Source organism: Coffea eugenioides, chromosome 6 (assembly GCF_003713205.1).
Source record: "Coffea eugenioides isolate CCC68of chromosome 6, Ceug_1.0, whole genome shotgun sequence".
In the NCBI taxonomy this organism is placed as follows: domain Eukaryota; kingdom Viridiplantae; phylum Streptophyta; class Magnoliopsida; order Gentianales; family Rubiaceae; genus Coffea; species Coffea eugenioides.
Genome location: NC_040040.1, coordinates 1915209 through 1937720, shown reverse-complemented (window position 1 = coordinate 1937720; position 22512 = coordinate 1915209). Strand labels below are relative to the sequence as shown.

At 37.8% G+C, this 22512-nt stretch overlaps 4 protein-coding genes and 1 pseudogene across 4 annotated transcripts; 2 read left to right on the top strand and 3 right to left on the bottom strand.

Moving 5' to 3' along the window:
• Positions 1–4490: 4490 nt before the first annotated feature.
• On the bottom strand, positions 4491–4976 carry LOC113772822 (transcription factor bHLH87). The gene has a single exon (XM_027317300.1). It carries the CDS (start codon positions 4974–4976, stop codon positions 4491–4493), a length of 486 nt encoding a protein of 161 aa, XP_027173101.1.
• Positions 4977–8936: 3960 nt separating this feature from the next.
• On the top strand, positions 8937–9817 carry LOC113776159 (UPF0098 protein CPn_0877/CP_0992/CPj0877/CpB0906). Its single transcript, XM_027321258.1, has 2 exons — positions 8937–9450; positions 9631–9817. The coding sequence occupies exons 1-2, from the start codon at positions 9007–9009 to the stop codon at positions 9703–9705; spliced, it is 519 nt and encodes a 172-aa protein (XP_027177059.1). The 5' UTR covers positions 8937–9006; the 3' UTR covers positions 9706–9817.
• A 2035-nt stretch (positions 9818–11852) lies between these two features.
• Positions 11853–13985, top strand: LOC113776110 (BAG family molecular chaperone regulator 4). The gene is made up of 4 exons (XM_027321193.1): positions 11853–12128; positions 12783–13039; positions 13122–13268; positions 13601–13985. Exons 1-4 carry the CDS (start codon positions 11990–11992, stop codon positions 13796–13798), a joined length of 741 nt encoding a protein of 246 aa, XP_027176994.1. The 5' UTR covers positions 11853–11989; the 3' UTR covers positions 13799–13985.
• A 94-nt stretch (positions 13986–14079) lies between these two features.
• LOC113772820 lies at positions 14080–16800 on the bottom strand (annotated as a pseudogene).
• A 3837-nt stretch (positions 16801–20637) lies between these two features.
• Positions 20638–22233, bottom strand: LOC113772816. Its single transcript, XM_027317297.1, has 5 exons — positions 21990–22233; positions 21806–21882; positions 21653–21689; positions 21398–21506; positions 20638–21196 (listed from the first exon to the last, which is right to left on the bottom strand). Exons 1-5 carry the CDS (start codon positions 22231–22233, stop codon positions 20638–20640), a joined length of 1026 nt encoding a protein of 341 aa, XP_027173098.1.
• Between the last annotated feature and the right edge of the window lie 279 nt (positions 22234–22512).

Genomic DNA, 22512 nt, shown 5'->3' with positions numbered 1-22512 from the left:
TTCTAGGTATTTCATTTTTCAAGGATATTGAGAAGTAATAAATAAATTTTACAGTATCAGAAATGAAGTAATTGTTGAATGTTGAGCTTGGCTCCATGTTCTTTCCAACCATGCACAATAATAATAAAAAAAAAAGAATTTGGCGTATAAGTTATAACTTTACTTAATGAGAAGCTAAATTCTGTCTCGTTCTTCTCTTCACAATTCCAACGGAGCTAATACAATTAAGGAGACACAATATTTCATAATCTTTTATTGTCTATTGAATCTGTTGTTCTATCTATGGTGTGTCTGTATGATACTTGTAGGATATGGGTTGATCCTCCTATATATGCCTTCAAGCAAAGCAAAAGGATGAACTAAAGAAAATTTTTAATAATTTTACCCTTTCCTTATCACAAAAGAATTTCGGCACTTAACGGATTATCTGGGAAGTCAACCAATGAGCCCAGTTGAAGGATAGACGTTCGGCAAAGAGGACAATTGGACCGAGTCCTGAGCCATTTATCCACGCATTGGGAGTGAAAACCATGGTGGCACCTTGGAAGAACTTTCACTTTGTCTCCGTCCTGAAAAAGACTCAGACAAATAGAGCACTCGGATTCTGGGCAAGTCTCATGATTCAACCTGGACCGATAAGAGAAGATTGGCAAGCCCCTGATGGTAGCAGGGTCTAACCCAATTGGCGGGGGTGATCCTCCATCCTGGTTCTGGCTGCTGGAGGAGGAGCTAGCTCTGCTATGGATGCAAACATAGAGAAAGTACAGAAACAAGAAACTAAACAAGAAGAAGAAGAAGAAGAACAGAAACAGGGCACCAAGAAGGGGACTCTTTTCTTCAGATTTGTCCTTGAGAAGATTACTCAAATGAATCGGATCAATATCTTGAGAATCCATGCAAATAACTTTTGGGAATGTGTTCAGTTGGATCATGTGCATATTGTATGCGTCTAGATTCTACAGACTATATATGGAATATCAGTTTTAGCATTTCAGATTACTACTACAGGATACCGCTCCTACTAATTAGATTATAGAGAGGTGAATTCCGAGCACATGGGATTTCTGGTGACTTGGGAGAGGTTGAGAGTTGAGACAAAAAATGTGTTGCTTTTTTTCGTAATGCAAGTTGGTGGATCCTCCCCATCAACTCCGAAAGCTTTATTCCAGACTTCCTCATTGACATTTACTCGCTCCGGCTTAGAATAAGGACGACGCTGCAACTATGCAAGACAATCGACTTAATTAGGTAGAGCCGATGATTCGTTGACAGTCGAATCAATAGATGCTAGGACTGCCTCCTTTGGTTAAAGAAGCAGATTCAGATTCTACAGAGCAACTAATGAATTCTGTGGATTTATTGTTGTTAAAAATCCTCAGTTCCAAAGTATTCCTTCTTTAGGATAAAATCGAAATAAACTCCCAATTCTTAGAGGTTGATAACCTCTTGTTGCATTCTCTATCACTGTTTCTTTTTCTTCCTTTTTTATATAACCATACTCTGACATGATAATATCATAACAAACAGACCAATTAGCCCTTACTAATTCTATTAAAAATTTTGACTAATTTGCCATATTAACATCATAATAGAAGGACTATATTGCCCTTGGACTAAATTACCCTTACTAACCTTATTTTCTAAACAAAATTTATATAAATATATAATCTTATCAATTGGACTTTATGAATATGGACTTCAATAAACTCAAACTTGATCCAAAGAAAAATATTTTGTATTAGCTTGAGTTCGGCTCATTGAAAGCTCTTAAATCAATTAGGTTTTAATTAATTTAACCTTAATTTAGTCAAAACTTGACCCATTATTTAATTGAATTTCAAATTTAGGTTCGAAAGCTTGGTCAAAATCTATTTTTAAGGGCTCAAATGGGCTAAGTTTGAATGAATGCGAATTTTTATATATCAAAATCCTTGATTTACTTTGTAATTATAAAGTTTTAAACTACTCTATTTTAATAAAATTTATAAATATTAAATTATTTATTAGATTATTTTATTAAATAATATTAAATTATTTTATTAATATTTTATAAAATACCAAACTATTTTATTAAAAAGAATCTACAAATTAAGGGATGCTTTGGTCAGTAAAATAGTAATCATTTCTCATCCAATCTCCAACTAAACACAGGATAGGATTATTCTCAACATATCTTATCCAACCAAGAACCAACCAAATATTAAATAATTTAGGTTATTTATCCGGAGATGACTCAACCCAAGATTAATAATTCGAGAATGAGTCATCCCATCTCATCCAGTCCGTGAACGAAACGAACCCTTATGGTTTAACCTAAAGTGGAAAATAGACAGAATCGGCTGGGTTAACGATAATGAAGAAAATGACATAACTACCCTCGGTTAAAATATGAAGTAATGTGAGACAACTTACAATCTTTCCTGTTGTTCTTCCTGTTCTTTCTTTTCTGTCTTTTTCTTTCACCAACCACCATCTTCATCCACCACCATTTGTAAGATAACAATTTTGTCAAAAATTCAACCCACAGTTCAATTTTCATGTAAATCATGGTTTAGGCACCGGAGCAATTGCATTTCAGCTGATCCGGAACCAAGAAGGTCATTTTCATGTTGCTCCTATTATTAGGTCAGCGAAAATGTCATCCGCGTGTTAATTACCAATAAATTATACTCCTCTAGCACTAAATAAAATGAGTAATCAATACTGAACAGATTATCAGAAAACGACGTATATAAATGGAGTAATGAACATCGTAGGACATGGTCGTCTGTTCAAGGGATGTGACAAAAGACACCTTTTTCCATTTTTTTTTTTTTTAAAGTAGGAGCTTCACACTTGCTAATTTTCCAACATTGGAGTTTGGGGTTCGATTGAGATTTAAAAGCATAATCAATTGATGGTTCAGTTTTCACCCTTGAAACGTAGTGCCAGTTAAAAAGATTCCTTTAAAATGCCTATTCTTCAGTTCCTTTAGATTACAGTACTTGAAGCGTTTACAACCCTGTTTAATTTTTCCCCCTTGTTATTTTTAAGTTTTTACTTTTGAATTCAGAAATCAAATATTCTTTTTTGTGAAATACTGATTTTGATTTTTAATTTTTTGCAAAATATTCTTTTTTGTGAAATTTTGATCTTGATTTTTAATTTTTTGCAAAATAATCCGAAAACGAACAATTAGACAGTACAATGGTACATTACTAACATTTTGGCTGTGCCTATATATCTTGTCCCTTTTTTGCTATTCTTTTTGGTGAAATTTTGATTTTGATTTTCAATTTTTTATCTTGTCCCTTTTTCGCTATTCTTTTTTTGTGAAATGTTTTTTTTTTTTTGCCAAATAATTTGAACCTTTTTGCTTTTTTTTTTGTGAAATTTTGATTTTGATTATTTTTGCAGAATAATCCAAAAATTTAAAAAAAATTGACATTACAATATTTTGGCTGTCTGTACACCCTTTTTCACTTTTAGAACGGTGAGTTGAAACTTGAGGTGCATGGTGGCGGCCAGGCTTGAACTCGCGACCTTTGGCTCATATGACCAACGCTCTAACCGATCTAGGGGACCTCAATGCAGCAATTGGGATATGGAGGTAAATATCATAAAACTTCAATTCTTATGTCTTTTATTTTGCTTTAATAGCATAGGCAGAGAAGCCTAAACGGACCATTTGGCAAGCAAAACTGGGATGAGGCTTCCCGGTGCGATTTACATGTTGTATGCAACCCCCTAAATGTGTACTAAATTTATTAAATTTGAACTTAATTTGTGTACTTCTGGACTTAATTCAGGTTTGAATTTTCTTCGGTGTAAGCGGTGTCTCGAACCTGAAACTCCTCACTTATACTCTCTCCTTCCGTAACACCAAACCTATCTCTCTCCCAATTCAAGCTTGAATTTGGTGTAATGTTCATAAACAGATGCTCAAAAAGTACAACCAAAAAAGGTTCATAAATAGACAAGTCATAGAGAAATGTTTCATCACAAGATCTCGAAATAGACTAACTAAAATTTTGCTCATCTATGCGCATTTCCAATTTTCGATCAAGCAAATTAATCTTACCTATCAGTACACGTAAAATCTCAGATTATGCAGACGTCGGCCAAATTAGCCCTTAAATTTGTTAGCAATTGGAAATTGTTGCATTAAACATCACGGTGTTCTGCTCACACCCTATGAAAGCCACTTTTTTGAAGGACTAATTACAAATCTAGCATCTATACAACTTTAATCTGAAGGACTAAATACAAATCTAGCATAACAATATACTTATTTGGTGACATCAACACTCTGCATATATACTTTGATAGCAATGAACATTAATCACTTCTAGTAATTGCGCTAAATGGCGTAAACTAATTATAAGTTGCTAATCTTGATTAATTTGCCAAATACAAGTACGATATATAAGATATGTACTACTAACCCTCACCCCTTTATGTTCTGAAAATTTTTAATTACCATCTAGTTGATTAAAGAAAGGTACCAGAAACTAGTAAAGGAAAGTTTTGTCAAGCGATATACTTTCTCCGCACAGGGGACCAGAATATGCAAATCCTAGCTGCGGTACTGCTGCCAATGCATTCGTTTGATCGCCCTGCATATTGAGCCGTGAACATAGATCATCAGCTTGGTTTGCAGGAAGATGATATCCTGAAGGAAGGGGCAAGGAGGGATCAGTATCCACAAAATTGATCATGGTCTGGTGAAGCCATATCTGTGTCTTGAGGAACTTGACATAGTGAATGGCCTCCTCCAACATGGAAACCGTATCCATCTTACTTCCACCGGGGACCAAGCTCTGCAAAATCTTGAACCTTTCACTGATTCTGTGCCTCCTTTCCCGAGCAGCCACGCTTTGTGCGTCAGTTGACAGCTTCGCAGCTTTCCCAGCCGGTCTTTTCCCCCCGCCTTTCTTGTCTTTGCCGTTGCTTGCCAAAGCACAGGACCGACGGTCACGCAAGGAAGATCCTTCCATTTTTCTCCAAAATTAAACTGTGTATCTCCTCACTTGGATACCACTATCCAATGAATGTACGTAGAGTTCATCCATGCAGCAATCAGTTTATATAGGTGGATGGAGAAAGGGGTTAGGTATGCTGAAATAAATGATGGATGGAGATATTTCAATTCGAGACACACCACGATCCAATCTTTGCTGAAGGATACGGGTGTCTAGCGTAGGCGTACGGTCATAGGCAGCAAAAAAGAGGCTTAGCCATGCAGCAAATCAAAAGACTCGACGCACTGGTCCTTGATTACCTTGCTTTATTTCATTATTTCTCCGGGCATAGTCTATTGTATACTCCCTATGATGTACTGTATATGTGTCCCACAAATAGGGAAAGAGGAGTAAACCCCGACTAACAACTCTTTTTATGGCTTTTGCCTTGGAATGATGGGAGGCCTGAAGGGCCAAATCCCGAAGGGGAGAGACGCTGTGGGGGGCCTCAACTGAAATCGAAGTAGATGTCATGTCATGTGGACTTATTGCATCTCTTGTCTGATTTGATTTGGGGGAGTCGTTTTTGAAGGCTTTTTCTTTTTTTTTCCTTTTTTTTTTTTTGTCATCACAGAGAATATCTGGGGCCATGCACTGATAATATCGTACGCCCCAACTAATTTCACTGCGTGGCCGGGAGAGGCTGCCCAACATCACCGACCAAAGGGTATCCGGGGATTCGATCCCCGGACGTGGCTCTCACCCAACTGGGCTACAACCACGGGACCGAACCCCGAAGGGCTGTTTTTGAAGGCTTTTTCATACCAGAGCTTTTTGGATAATCACTGTACTACTATTTGCGCGTTCCTTTCTCGTGAAAGAGTAAAGGCTCGTTACTTGATTATCAGCACTTCTTTTAGGGGATTTTGGGGTGGTATCAAGTACGTATCAACAGCAAAAGGCAACCTCTAAAATTAAGTCGCGTTACACAATCTGAGGACTGACGAAAAGCTCAAATTTGCCCTAGCAGAGGTAACTAATCAAGTGTAGTTACTTGATCAGTTTAATTACGTCGAAAGGAATTTAAGAAAAACTGATGATGAAATTAGTAGTTACCTAACCAGTTGGTCATGAGATCTTCTTGTGTATTTGAACAAAGATTTGATTATGCTGTTTATGATTCTCTTTCTACCCATCAGTTGTTTTTCTGAAGGACCCATCAGTTGTTGTGACAAAAGGCTCTGAGTTTGGACTGCTGGGAGACCTTAATGTCGTTGCTAAAAGATCATATCTTGGTGTTCCTTTTTTTTTTTTTTAAATCACTTTTTTTCTTCTGTTCTACGGTTGTGTCAACTGCATGCGAAGATATATACGAAGGACTTGAGGCACTGCTGCGACTCTGCGAGAACCAGGGGAGAGGCTGGGCGGTTGGTTGTCAGGCAAAAGCACATGAGGCTCCGGATTTCGCGTTGATAGTTGGTAGAGCCCTAATTATTGTTTCTTGTTCAACTGAATTACCTGCTTTTAACTGTCCCCCCAGGCCGGCAGGCCCTCGAAGACTCGAAGGAAATACGACCATCGATCATCGGTCAACACGTTCTGTCCTGAATTATTAGAGATAAATCGACCAATATTGAATGAAATAACATATGTTTGGATATATCAGTTTTTTAAAAAGTACTTTAAAAGACACTCTAAAAAGTAATCTAAAATTTTTTAATATTTAAAAAATATTCTAAAAAATATTTTAAAAACTCTACTATTTTTAAATATTTTCAAATATTTTTTAAAAATATCTCAAAATATACTCTAAAAATTCTTTCTGCTACAGTAAAATTTTTTAAAAACACATTTAAAAACAGCAAATCCGACAGAAGTTCTGTTAGAGAACCCTATGTATGAAAAGGAGATTAAAAAGGAAAAAAAAAAACACCATGGATTGACCTTTGGGCGGTGAGTCGGGGGGACACCGAGTCAAGGCACGTACCATTGCAAAGAAAGATGTGGATCGCTGGAAAAGTGCACGTGATTTCACAGAATTTCTTGACTATGGATAATACTGCATCTGGGAATTGTCGCGCCAACATTCACATGGGCAAAATCTTTCCAATTTATCTTCGTGATTCCCTATTTTTCCATTGACAAAAACACAAAAAAGAGGGCAATGTAAGTCACCAAGTTGCAAGTCTCGCCAACCGCAACTAGGCCACGAGGGGAGAATAGAAGCCTAACAGCAGTAGGGGGGAAGGGGCGGTGATAATCACCACTTCATTTTCTTCTTCTTTCTTTTTTAACGTCGGACGAAATTCTAAAAAGTTTGGGCATCATATCATATATGTATATATACATATACATATATATATAGAGGCAATCTACGCTGTATATTTTTCAAATTTTGATCAAGTCTTAGCCGCCACTAGCTTTTGGAAATGGTTGCTAATACACGTTTGGGCCCTTATTCCTTCGAGCCATTCCATGATTTTTTTTCCCGAGTCTGAAATTCTGAATGAGTAATAATTATTCTTATTTTTTTTTTCTCCCACTTGAGTTGTTGCCACACAAGATTCAAAATGCAAAAATTTTCTGGAGAACGTAATTTCAGACTTTTCAAGATTTTGTCGCCATGCAGGTCAGGTGTTTTTTTTTTTTTGGCTTTGTGTCAAAGGCCATGTAGCTTGTAGGTTCAATATACACAGACTATTTCACCTTTGCACAGTGTGCCTTCACATCATTTTGCTAGGAAAACAATATATATATATATATATATTTATTAAAAAAGTTAGGAAAACAATTTCACACTATAGACTCATCTCAACTTGGAATGCAAACGAATTGAGCCATCCGCGAGTGGGTCGAGTCTGAACTCAACTCCAATTCGGTCAACGTCGAGTTCAAGTTGATCAAGTCAAACTCGAATTTAAAAATACTAAAATCGTTAGTTCGCGAGCCTGCTCGATGTCAATTATATGTATATATATATATATTTTTATTTATTTATTTATTTGTTATTTTTATAGTAAAATTACATATATATATTTCTTATATTTTATTATTTTATTATTTATTAAAAAAATTATTATTTTATTTATTTTTTAAAATAAAATAATTATTTTTTATTTTTTTAAACTCAAGCTTGACTCGAATTTGAGTCGAGCTCGAGCTCAAATTGACATTTTGAGTTTGTCGAGTTTTAGTTTCGTAAAATCATGTTAACACTCGATTCGATTAGATTGAAACTCGACTCGATTCGACTTGTTTGCATTCGTAATTTCAACAGCATACATGAGGAAAAGATAATTAACTACACACGAAGCATGGCCGTGGGAATAGCATAAAAAGATAATAATACAAGATCTTGGTGGGAATAGAATAAGTTTTCAGGTGGGGCACAAATTTAATAAAAAGAAAGTTCTCTTAATACCTTTAATAGAATCAGACTGTAATAGCAAGTAATGTAAATATACATATGCATTTAAGTTTATAAACAATAACACAAAAGAATGTAAAAAAAAAACCCACTAATGCTCCATATCACATCATTAAGATTAGGAACTTAGATATACGTATAGAAAAACTGACGAAACAAATAGCTACCGATACAAAGAGTCATCATAGTGATGATTCGTTCGAAGAATGCATGTTTTTTTTTTTTTTTTTTTTTTTTGCTTTTCCAAATACGTTTAAAAAAAAAAAAGAAGAGTCTCTTTGGTGGCACTCACCCGCTCATCACGTTGGGCCACAGAGCATCGAAATGTACGTCCAGCCCGCAACTGGAAGCGGTGAGATGAATTATTCTGCAATGACCAACTTGGGCCCGAGAAGGCTACTCTCCAGGTGCACTCCACGTGTCATGACTCCGTACACTGCGTGTCTTCTCCTGCCAACATGAAACTTCTTACGACACCTGTCCTAACTCCGCAGTCAAAACGTAACGAACCAATATATATATGTATGTGCTTTTGCCCGCTTAATATCCATGATAGATTTTGTGAGGAGGGGCAAAGTGCATTTAATATAATCTCCTATTTAAGCAGGAGTATTAGTAGTATTACCAAGAAGGAAAAGAATGGCGGCAGATGGAAGTGAGGAATTTCGGCTGGTATCTCCCGGTATAGATAGTGAGGGAAGGCTGCCGAGAAAGTATACTGGGGAGGGACAAGGTGCTAGGAAGAACATTTCACCCCCGCTGGAGTGGTACAATCTGCCACCGGGGACTCAGAGCTTGGCGCTGGTGGTGCAGGACATTGACGCGTCGGACCCCGATGGACCCATCGTCCCCTGGGCTCACTGGGTCGTCATAAACATACCTCCCACCATTAAGGGCTTGCCCGAAGGATTTTCGGGGAAAGAAAAGGAGGAGGAGACGGCCGCCGGTGACTATGCTGGGATCAAAGAAGGTCACAATGACTGGAAAGTCCCTGGATGGCGTGGCCCCGTCTTGCCAAATCATGGACATCGCTTCGAATTCAAGCTCTATGCCTTGGACGATCAGCTGCATCTCGGGAACAAGGTACCTACTACCTACGTGACTTGATTACTGATTACTCGTCCTGCTCAAGTTTTCTGTGTAGAATAGAATCAGACATTAATGATGTGTATACCCTATTTTATTTTACTAGTACAAAGTTCATTGGAAATATAAATGTGTAATTAATCGATGTCTACTTTATTACTACTATAATAAATGAAGGTGACGAAGGAGAAGGTGATGGAAGCAATCGAAGGGCACGTTCTCGGCGAGGCAGTTCTGATGGCCAATTTCTGAACGAACGATTCAGAAATTTGTAGAATCGGGAAATGTAAAACTAGAAAGAAAATCTATCAATGTGAAGTTGTTAAGAGTCTTTATGAATGCCTTTCAATAAAGTTTTTTTTTTGACTTTGCATATCGCTTAAATTCAAGCTAAATATGGTTGTTTTCTTGCCTAGTCTTTAATTATTAGTTCACAAAATCAACAAACATCTAAACAGTAAACAAAATATCTCCTCTTAAAAAAAATTAAAATTGCATGTTTCTTTTGGCTTATCCAGTTCGAAATATATTTTACAAACAAATGGAATCCATACATCTCTTCTAAACTCCAAGGGCATTGTGCGAGCGAAGTCCTGACTTTCTTTCTTTCTTTTTCTTCTTTTAATTAATTAATTCACTAAAGATCCGAAAGTAACCGTGAAAGTGTGTAGATGCAGAGTCAGAGACAAATGCCCCTCATAGGGCAGCTCGTTTGGTCACGGTTGCTTCTTTAAGGTCATTGTCCAGCCACCCGTAAGGGTTCGAGTCCCGTGATTACCGTATTCGGGGGATGGGGCCTCTCCTCTTGAGTCGGAGTGGGATTAGTCGGGTCTCGTAAGAATTGATCCGGACACACACTCCGTCAACCAAAAAAAAAAAAAAGTCAGAGACAAAAAAAAAAAGTCAGAGACAAATATCGGGTAGGATTTGAACTCTGAGAAAAACTTTAATAATTCTTCTTTTCTACCCTTCCCTTCTATTATTCATTTCATAAATTTTTGTTGATTAATCAATTTAAAGATAAGATCACACCACATGCAATTTCCGAAGTTATTCTTCGCCTCATTAAGTAACAAAAATGTAACAAAACCATCAATTGAGTTTTAAAAAACTCAAAGCATGCCCACAAAAATACGGAATTTCCGAAGTTATTCTTCGCCTCATTAAGTAACAAAAATGTAACAAAACCATCAATTGAGTTTTAAAAAACTCAAAGCATGCCCACAAAAATACGGAGTGTTCGTGCTTTCAAACTGCGAGTTTCGGACTCGTTACTAGGGCTGCAAACGAGTCGAGCCGAGCCGAGTCGAGTTTTGAGCTAATCGAGTCGAGTCTCGACTGAATTTTACCAAGCTCGAGCTCGAGCTCGAAAAAAATAAAAAATAATTATTTTATTTTTTAAAAAATAAATAAAATAATATTTTTTTCTTAATATAAATAATAAAATATTAAGGATATATACATAATTTTACTATGAAAATAAAAAATAAAATATATACTCAAGTTCGCGAGCCGACTCGCGAGCTAACGAGCTTAATATTCTGAGCTCGAGTTTGACTCGAGCCGCTCGCGAGCGGCTCGATTCGTTTGCAGCCCTACTCGTTACTACGAGGCCCATCTAACTTCCAAATGTATCAGGGCTTTGGACTCATTATGAAATCGAGCAAAGCACATAATTATCAATTAATACATAATTATATCTTAGCATCCTTTTGGAATGAGACAAAATTTAATTATGAAACACCCTAACTAAGGCTTAGTTGAGTAGTTTAGGACAGAAAAGAAAAGAAGGGAAAACTTTAAAGTTACGGGAGAAGTGAAGGGATTATTATATTGTTTGGGAGTTTTGGGAATTAGTAAAATGATTTTGGATATACAAGTTATTAAATATTTATTCAAGACCTTTTTATGGATAAAATAGGCATTTTATAAAAATTTGACAAGCTTACTCAAAGTTTCTTTCCATTTTCGTCCAATTTGGATGGAAAAGTTTTGGTTACTGTTCATTCTCTTGATTCCTCCCATTTCTTTTATTTTCTTTCTTACTAAAAGCTAACAAATAAAAAAAAAACTAAAAGTGTGTTTGGATAGCTTAATTTTACCAAATAATATTTTATTTGCATTATAAACACATTTTTTAATACATCTTTTTATATTTTTAACCACATTTTGATATCAAATACAAATATACAACACATCATAAAAAGTACTTTTATAATTATTTTAATTAATACACTTTATTCAAACTTTCTCTTCTTGCCCTTTCTTTTCCGTCCAAATCCTCAACTCCTAAACGGAGCTAAATGTTTGACTGTGTAACTCTAACTAAATGTTACCATCCGATGGACAGATTTTTCAAAGAGAGGAAGGAAAAAAAAAAAAAAAACAGGCGCGCGCGCAGGCAAGATGGGAAACGTTTGATCTGTGTCAATTACTGCTAAAAGCCTTGTACTAGGAGGACAGGCAAAAGCCCGTATTTCTGCGACTCAGTTGCATAGGAAATAAGGACTAAGGTGAATAAAGTGCGTAACCCTGGATGATGGTGGGTTCGAATGAGCGGGGAGAGGGCAGCAATTCTGTCCAGAGGAGAGATGATGAAGGCCAGGCGTTAATGGTCAAGGTCTCCCATGGTTCTACACTTGTCGACATCTCTGTACCCTCCAATTCTACTTTTGGTACTTCCTCTCTCTTTCTCCCCCCCCCCTTCCCGCGCCGGGCGGGGTACTTTGAACTTGCTGCAATTGAGCTTTTAGGCTCTTTTTCTCTTGTAGCATGTTCTTAATAAAAGGGTAGTGGTAGTGCTTACAGTTTTTGAAGATTTCCAGTTAAGAATGCGTTTTGTGCTCCACCGAAATTGGAGAATTTTGTCCTTATAGCATAATTGGGATTAATTACAATCACGACTCCAAATGCAATTGTAAGGGTGATTGAGAGCCGAAAAAAAGGCCGATTCTCATAGGTAGATAGCTATACGTGTGTATCTTTGTCCACCGCTGCAGCTGTAATTTCTAATAAATAGATTGATCTTATCATCTTGTGTTATGGTGGGTTGCCTTACTATGTATTTTTACCTGTTTGTTCACTGCGTTGTCAATCTTTTTTTTTTTTGGGGTTTTTGTTGGGGGAGGGGGGGGGGGGGAGGTTTGGTGGCGGCTTTTGCTTAGAGTAGTAAAGGTGATTAAAATGCCCTGTGAGAATTAGATATTTTAGAATAAATTGGCGCTCCTAATGGTTACATTTACAACGAGGTGCTTGGTGTTATGATATCTTTGGATAGGCTTTTGTTGGAGGTGTTTTATGACAATTTTGGTTCGTATATGAAAAATTAGGGGATTTGAAGAGAGTTATTGCTCAAGAAACTGGTTTGGAGCCTCAGCTACAGAAGCTTTTCTTTAGAGGGAAAGAAAAGGAAGATGGCGACCTTTTACAGATGGCAGGCATCAAGGATAATTCAAAGCTAGTACTCATGGAGGATGCAGGAGATAAGCAGATGAACCCTCAAGAGATAAATGAACCTAGTGAGGTATCAAGAGGAGGTGCTGCTGTATTTGAGGTTAGAGCAGAAGTTGATAAGCTATCCGAACAGGTTAGTACTAGTGTTCCTGTTGGTATGTGATTTGCTTCCTCCAGGATGCGCTGGGTTAACATATCTTATTATTTTCTTATAGGTGTCTGCCCTACAAGCAGTTGTGCATACTGGGAACAAGGTTGACGAGAGGAATATTGTTTACTTAACAGAGATGCTTATGAGACAGTTGCTGAAATTGGACAGCATTGAGGCCGAAGGAGAAGGGAAAATTCAAAGGAAGCTGGAGGTTAGTTGTTGATGCTTCTAAGTTTTACATTTTGGCATATATCAACCATCAAGCAAAGCATTTGGGAATTCACAATTAGAGGTTCCCATTTTTTTCTGGTCATATTATAAAATCCAATTTCCTTTAAACTCACTTGAGCATGGTGAATTTAGAGCACAATTGTTTATGCCAGCTGTAAACTCTTATGTGCATATGCTTACCTTGAAAAGAAAAAATTTGTGTGTTTTACAATAGTCTATTATTTGCTTTTCTTGGATACCAAGAGTATTTATTTGAATGTGTTAGGATATCAAATTGGAGGATACAATATCCGTTTATGACTCTTTTTGCAGGTCCGTCGAGTTCAGAGCTTAGTGGAAACAATGGACACCCTCAGGGCAAGAAACTCCAACCCCTTCAGTGACTGCACTAATGCTGTATCTGTAACAACTAACTGGGAGACATTTGATTCTGGAGTAGCTGATCCTAATGCTCCAACCCCTGTGCCATGTTCCATTAAGGTGAACCAGGAGTGGGAACAATTTGACTAGTTGTAGCTATCTCCAGTTTGGAGTATATTACTGGGGAGTTTGCAATGTGTAAGGTGATGTACACACTTTCATGTGGTACTATTCTTTTTGTTTTTAATTCTTAGACTTTAGCCTTTTTCGGATGCAAATCTTCCCACATTAGAGAATACGTGTTATGCTTTAATAATAGATGGTTTCTACTGTTTAATTTTGTCTCCAACTTGGATTGCATGTTGTGATCTTAATTTTGTTTATCATGATAAGTCCTTATCTTCCTGTATTTTAGGGGAAACATTGCAGTACTTGACTATATACTCAATCCCGTGATTTAATATACTGTGGTAGTCTTCATAATGCACCCAATTGCCTTTTCTAGAGAATGAATCAGAAGTCAGAACAGTTTTACTATTTATAGCAATCTGGATTTGGATTGGGTGAAATATGGGCTGCACAAACATCAGGTTATGCAGGCACTTATTTGACTCACTTCTTTCAATAGCTAATAAGCCAAATCTTATTTCTTGGGTGCAAACTCCGTCTCTTTGTCAAATAACTCAATATGGTTGCTTGGCTGTTTCAACTACACATAAATTTTTAATTTTTTCAAATCTATGAAAAGAATAGCCTTACTCTAATTATGATGGTTCTTTCCTCATCTTCATACAATGGATAGCTCTGAGCATACGAAACTCAAAATTCAGGGAATTTGGCCATCTAAATAATGTTGTGTGCTACCATTGTGTATGGTTTTCTCCTGTTGCCCTTGTCCAGCAAGAGCATAAGCTTCTTCTCCATCGGCTGCATTATCTCCAATCTTCAGTTGCTCCTCAGACATGCGGAGGGGATAGAATGACAGAGGTGATGACTACATTCCAGCCAATGATAAAGCTTGCTCCAACCAACTGCTTGAGGAGTTGAATTCCTCCTTTGCTTCTAGAGAAGGTCCCTTTGGAATCAGGAACTGCTAAGAACATGCTACAAAGGCTTGGATGGGCAAATAGTCCTGTCAGTGCCCCACCTAAGGTTCCAGCAACAGCATGAGTATGAAATACACCAAGAGTATCATCTATCTTTTGTAGTATTTTTAGTTTCCTGGTCAAACTCATCATGGTGTACCAAGGAATAGCTCCTGAGGCTATGCCCATTACAAGTGCTGCCCATCCTTGAACTGAGCTTGCAAGTCCAGTGGGAACAATTTTTAAGAGAAGCTCCGTTTACTTACCAGAATCCTTTCACTGACGTGTGATTGGGAAAGATTTATACAAACCAACCCCGTTATCGTTCCTTGGATTGCTCCAATAACTGATGGTTTCTTGAAGAAAATCACATCCCAGCAAGTCCACATTAGGAGAATAGTTGCTGCACAAATATGAGTATGGAGAACTGCCAGGGAGGAGTCAACATTAGCAGCAAATGCATCACCTCTGTTGAATCCGGTCCAACCCATCCAAAGTATACCTGCTCGAGTTAGTGCTAACAATAGATTGTTTGGCGGGAATTCATCTCGATCTGCCTGGAACCTTGTTCCAACCTGTAGAGGACAGCAGACTAAATATGATTTTGTGACGAGGTTCAGAAGGCGCGGATGTCAGTGGCTCTGTGACAGAAAAAGGCACCTACCCGGTAAGCAGCCGTGAAACTTGCAGCTCTGGAAGCAAGACTCACAACAGAACCTCCTGAATAGTCATGACTCCGCACTGGAAGAGGAAGCCTCCAGCCCCCATACTGTATGCCCCAACACTGTAGGGAAACGGGATCCACAATGGCACAAAGGCCATCCAAGCTTTAATGCTTATTTGAGCAAGCACCGACCCAGCTAGAAGGATGACAGTTACTGCAGCAAAGGCTTACTGGAAAAAGACCATGGTAGCTGTTGTATACCATGGTTGAATTGCGGCTGATTCAATGTTACCATCTTGGTAGTGAGTTGACTGCAGTAAAGCTTGGGGAATCAAAATGTCTTAGGAGACAGCAAGACCGGCCTTACCCCAGAGAGGGATAAGGCAGTGGCCAAAGGACACGTTGTAAGCCCAGACTACCCAGCAGGGCATGACTGCTGCGAAGGCATAAAGTGTCATGAAGGCTGAATTTAGTGCCCATTTCTTCTTATCCATTCCGGCATGCAGAATTACTAGACCTGGCATCCCTTGCATGCCAACCGGTGCAGCAGAAACAATTTGGCCATGCATTGTTGTCCTTGTTCAGCTAATCGGGCACTGTAGCTGAACTGTTTCTGTATGCAATTGGGATAACCAGATAAGCATCAGCGAGCTTATGGAGTATTCCTTAGGCTCTTCTAAATTCTTACAGGTGGGGCACGATTATATAGTTATATATTATTGGTTCAAGGTTTGAAAGTTTTCCTTTGACCGTTGGGATGGTATTTGTGAGAATGTTATTGACTTGCAAGAGCAAAACTAGAATCTACCATCACACGGAGTCATGTTGGAAAATTTGCTCCAAACATGGAGAAGTCAGTCGGAAAAGATGCAAAGCTTGAAAACAAGAGAGAATGGTTTGTGGTACTCCTAAATTAGACTGTTCCATTAATCTTTTCATGGGAAAAAGCTAGGATTATGATTTGATGATGGGTATTGGTTTGGGGTGAGTAACATGACATCTCGTCAAACACGAATTTTGTATGCAGATCGGGCAATGTCCTGGCCAGTTTTCTTTTATGAGGATTTCAATCATTTTGTAGCAGTTGCGTCCAGCTACAGGAGAACGCCTTGCCGATCGCATGAGACAGCGGCCTAGTTGAAGATGCTAGGAGTATCCTTGCCAGCGAGCTTGGGCATTACACTAGAGTAACTTAAATGTTTTGTACTATCAATTTAATATGGTGTCTGAACGTGGAAATTTGGAATGTGGAAAATTTTGAGCGTGGAAAAGTCGCTTGAGATCTAATCTGAGCGAACCACCGAACGATTGACAATAGATTGTGCGGTAGGATGTTTGTGGTGCGCTTGCGCTGTCAACCATTTGCTACACGTAGTACCTTGTTCTCCTTGCGATATTCTCATTGTGCGCTCTATGTACATGAAGTATTGAGTAGACCCTCTTCAACGTAAGGTCATTCTAGTATTTTTCAGCAGTTTATAATGGTTATTAGCAAGATTGAGGTAGATTACTCAAATGTTATTCAACAATTTAGTGTAATTCTCACAGATCGCCGATCATTGAAAGGTAATTGCCAACAATTGGACTCTCAACTCGAAATCCAAACTTGCTTCAAGAAATTTGAATGAGCTTTACCGACTAAGCCCACTGTTTTGAAACTCAGACCATCGACTCGATCAAGGGCAGGGGTCAGGGTCAATGTGTTCGATCCAAGAACCAGATAATGTCATAAATATATTTAATTTTAAAAATTAATATATTATGTAAAATTTCTAAAAACATATTAATACTAAGAAAGGTAGGTTTAATGTATGTTTGATGTTTCTAAAATACTTTACAAGAAAATACAAATAAGGTAGTATAATTAAGTAGCAATTGAATGCATATTCAACAAGTTTAGAACCAAATTGAAGGGCTTATTTGAAAAGAAATACAAGAATTTAGGGCTATAGCTATAAGTTCTAAAATGCTTATAGGTATAATAATAGTTTTCTAGTACTCTTGGGGTCAAATCATAAAATTGATAAAATGTTTCTAAGTGAAATTTTTACTTACTTTTTTTTTTAAATGTTTCATCCCTTTTTGAACTTAGATCTTCCATTGGAGTTGTTTGAGAGAGATTTATGGAAGGACATGTGAAAAGATTTGAGAGTAGTTAAAAGAAAAAATAAAAAAAAGAAAACAAAAAATGTAAAAAAGGAAAAGATGGAAAAAATAATCCAGTTCGAAGCGGTTCTTCCGATTTCTAGTCAAACTAGATTTTTGATCGAGTTTGGTCGAAGGTTTGTTTGACGAATCTTTAGGACAATTCGGATTGAATGCCTACTCGGTTTTCAGTTCAATCGGTTGAACCGACCGGTCCGATCTAAGTTGAAAAACACAGACTAAGCCAATCTTAGTTGGCCTATCGACTTTTACTGCGTTGAACAATTGACCTTTGGTCCCCGTTTATGCAAACTGCAACTGTTTCTCTTGTGCAAGTTTCTTCTGTTTTTTGTTTCCCTGGGTAGGTTGTGGGTACAAGGTGGCTTGGTTTTTTATTTGGGGGCCGGGGGGCTAATGCATTAGTACTTGACAGACTACTGTTGACTTGTAGAATTACTTGCACGAGTGAATCGAAAGCTTATTAAATTTCTTAGGCCTAGTTGTGCAAATTTGAGATACTAACAATGCATAAATGATTTATCACTGTTTTAGAAAGGTACAAGGATAGTTTCACCCGGTAACTCTGAGTGATCGGATTTCTTTTTTCTTTTTCTACTTGATCATGGAACAAGAGTAAGTGCCACGCCAATATTTTGCCTCAAGAAATTTGAGTTGGCCATCTAAACTGTCATCTTAAAAAAGGTGCGAGTCTAATTAAGTCAAATATTTTAATATTTAAATTTGTTTGATTGTTTTAAGGATCTTACAATTTTGGATAACACAATAGTACATATATACTACTGTAAACTTGGCTCCTCTCTAGTGGATACCGTGGCTCGACCTACACATTTGGAAACGTGGTTAGAAAATCAGAAATTTTTTTTTTACATAATAACATGTCCAACTCCTGGGAGACAACGGCTGTGTTTGGATTGGAGATTATTTGAAAAAAAAATATTTGGAATAATTATGTAACACTTTTTTGTGATATTATGTATATAAGATAAAAAGGTAATTAGAAATATAAAAAAATTAGTTGAAAAAATGCATTTATAATTCAATTCAAATAGTATTTGAAAAAAATTCCATATATAAACAGGGCCAAAAGTTGATATCGGATAAGAAAAAAAATCTAATGATTTTGTTTAGGTTAGTTTGATTTGGGTAACCACTAAATAAGACTTATATGTACCGAACATAATACTTTCATGAATATCAACCAAACTTATATCTAATCTCAACAGTCTTATCCCTTCCACGAACCATACAACCAGTGGCTTGCTTTTGGTTTGAAGCACCTAAGGGTATGTGCAGGCAGGCATATATAAAAATAAATCGCCCTGGTGCAGATTGAACGGTAAGCCTCTTTCCCTTGCAGTTTTGCTTATCCTATGGATAGTTAGAAGTCGTTCAATGGAATTTCTGTTCTGCGAGCTGCCCATAATTTGATCTCCTCTCGAGATCAATGCATACTCGTAAGCACATCCGGATGAGTTCGGAGCAAAAACAGCTGACAGACTCTGAAAAGCTCCACAGAGGCACGGAAGGTAAGAAATTCTTTGCATGGTTCTCTAAACTCTGATTTTGCTTTGTTCAATGACTCCTGGCTAACCTGATATTGAATGGGTAACCTCTGTTAGGGTTTGCCAAGGTGGCTCATTCCTATGCTTGTGTTAGGAAAATCATCTCTGCCGTCCCCCTCAGGCTCACAGCGGTCCATGATCTTGCTGAAGATCCGGTATTCCTGTTTCCATTATCTCGCTCTAGTCTCTACCCACAATAATAAGTTTTCTTTTTTTTTTTTTTTTTTTTTTTTTTTTTTTTTTTTTTTTTGGGTTCTAACACAATAATAAATGAACTGCTCTTACACAGCTATACTGCATATCTCTACTTGTTTCGGTTACGGATATCACAATGCATGGTGTCACTCTCTACCGAGGTAAAAAGCTTAAAATAGTCCAAAAAGTGGTTGAGGACTTGGATACATCATATTGGTCACTTGTCACACGAAAGAATTTATCAGTCAATTATACTATTGAAAACATCAAGGAAGAGCAGTCCTGACATATATGATATAACGGGAGCAGGTCTAATATACAGTGGAGGTTCATTCTCCTGCTAAATATGGTTTGATGAATTATTGACATACGAAGGGTGAAAATTTTCTTCTTAGTTTCTTCTCTACAATGCCCAAATAACTACAAGCATCTACTTATCTGAGTACATTTTCTTTCTTGCCTAATATGTGCCCAAGTCATCAACAATGCCCAAATAACTACTAGCATCTACTTATCTAAGCATATTATCTTTCCTGACTAATATGTGCCCAAGTCATCGCATATATACTGGCAAGGCACACAGCCAGATTTGGGTCATTTCAATCGTCCAAGTTGGAAAAAAATCCTAGACATGGGATGGTCAATTTTCTTCCGTACTGCCTGGGTAAACTGCCAGAATTCTAAACGTGGCTGCCTGCATTACACTAATATTAGCTGTGTAAACATTGGCCTTCCTAGAATTTTCATCCAAAATGAACTTCCTTTCTGGCATTTAAATTTTTTTTTTGGCAATAAAAAATTTGGACCGATTCGACTTTAGTCACCTCTACATGTTAGGATATGGGTTTAGAACCATAGATCGTTTATAAAGATAAATTAACACAGTTCTTACATTGACAGTGAGATTTAAATACACAATATTTTATGAAAGCTGACCCATTATTTTCAATTAAATTTACTTGTGTTGGCACCCTTTTAAATACCTCTCACGAATAACATCGAGACTTGTTCAGAACGTGGATTTCATTTGAACGGAATGTTGTGAATGTATCATTTCCCGGAGAAGTTGCTCTCTCCTTTTCTCTAGTAGGACATTAAATCAACTAAAGTTAAACTCTGTCCGAAGTAATATGATTAATGATATAAGTGGAACGCTAGACTGTACTAGCTAACGTGCTATGTACTGTTACTGTAACATCAACAAAGAAACATGGAAAAGTTATGCTGGCTGTTACCTTATATGTAACACGTTACGAGGTATTCAGCGGGTGCCACCCATGAAGCAAGTACCTCAAGATCTCACTTAGAATGTGTCATTCATAGAGTCAGATCCAGAGTACTTGCCCCACTTGCATTCTCTTTACTAGCATCATCTATCAACCTTGTAATCTTGGAGGAAGATGGTGAGCACAACGACAACGATAAATGGCCGTCATCCTCCTCCAAACTGTCCTCCTGGTGGCCATCGCCAATCGGCCCTAGACCAAGGGATAGATTCAAGTGGATGTTGCAATCTGATGCCTTCCTCTTCACTCCTGGTCGCTTTTTCTGAATCATACTTCTGCCTACGCCCGGAATATTACTTCTGCATGAGCTGAAGTCTTGAACTTTTAATTGCACCTGAATTGAGGATTTTAACTGATCTTGCCAGTATTCTTGTTGGGGAAGTGATTGCATTTTGGATTGTAATTCATGAGTTTGCCAAGACCATAGTTGATTTGAATTCCGGAACCCGGAATAAACTTCATTATTCCTTGAGCCAACGATCCTTCCAGTCCATGTATCATAAAACCCTGGCCTCTTCTTGTTAGTACTCTGTCTCATCGCGGACATTTGCATCGAATTCTCTAGGCCATTCCAAGACGCATCTCCGTACCTTAAATCCAACGGACACATTCCAAGATGTGAGATTAGACACCAGAACCAAAAACTACCACCCAAACCCCCAAGCTTGACTAATAGTAATATATATGTTCACATACAGATGTTGTAGGGCATTTGAAGGACTTCCCTTTACTTTTTTGCTCTTATTTGATCTCATAAATTTTCTGTTGAAAGCTGAATCTGTATACTATACCTGAAGGTGGACTTCCGGTTTTGATGAAGACCTGGAAGCATGGGAATTTGGCCCAAGTTGAAAATATTTCGATCCACACCTTCCCAAAGATGGCTATGATCTGTTACCCCTGTACCAAGAAAGGGCTTTTTGCATTTATAAGATGCCTTCTGAAATGGTATTGGTCAACCAGTAACGGGAAACCCTTCAAAAAGTAGGGACACTGAGGGAGAAGTGGGGAAAAAGCAGACAGAGAGCCAGAAATAGCATATATACCTTGACTGGGGTCATCGATCTTCTTGCTTCTATACATCTATTGGATACAACCATTAGAACCACAAAAAGTGGAAAAAAAAAAAAGAGGAGAATATAATCAGTCGAAGACCATACGATCTGTAACACACCGATTGAGAGAGACCCTTGAATTACCTGCAAATGACTCTTGACATGAGCAATGTTTAGCCCTTTAATATTCATCAATTGAAGAACTAATTTAGGTGTCGCTCCTGCACCAAAAGGAATTAATACCATCTCCTTTAACAGATTTCAAGGGTATAATTTGTTTACAAGTCCAGGTGAGTTGACGAGGACAGGAATTAGAAAGACAGCTTACTCTCTTGTCCACCAAGTCTCTCCACTGCATGAACGAAGCGGAGATGAAGATCAGGTGTCCAACGGAGTCTAGGCATCTTGGATCGGACATAAGGCCTCACAGAGGGCTTGTTCTCATTCTCTTCAACTGTGCTGTTGCTTGAGCTTCCTCCGTCTTTCTGTTTATCACCGTCGTTCTCGTCCACCTCATCTTTCCCAGAAGAAGGGCATGTCTTGGAGCACTCGGTGTCCTCACTTCCCTCCATCTATCTTATGGTACTTCGAATGGCCTTTTTCTTTTGCTTTTTTCTGTATCAGGTTTTATGGGTCATCATTATTTACAAAAGAAGCCACCACGACTGATGAAATCCGACAGCTAACGTGATTAGGATATCTGTGTGTGCGCGCGCGCGCGCCTTCCCTTCTACCTAGTTAGCTGAAGAGAAACCTTTGCTATATCTCTTATACCCCTTAATTCCGTCTCGTTCTTGCCTGAGGGTTACGGAACAGGAGACAGTTCTCTTTGAAAAATGAGATCCAAAAGA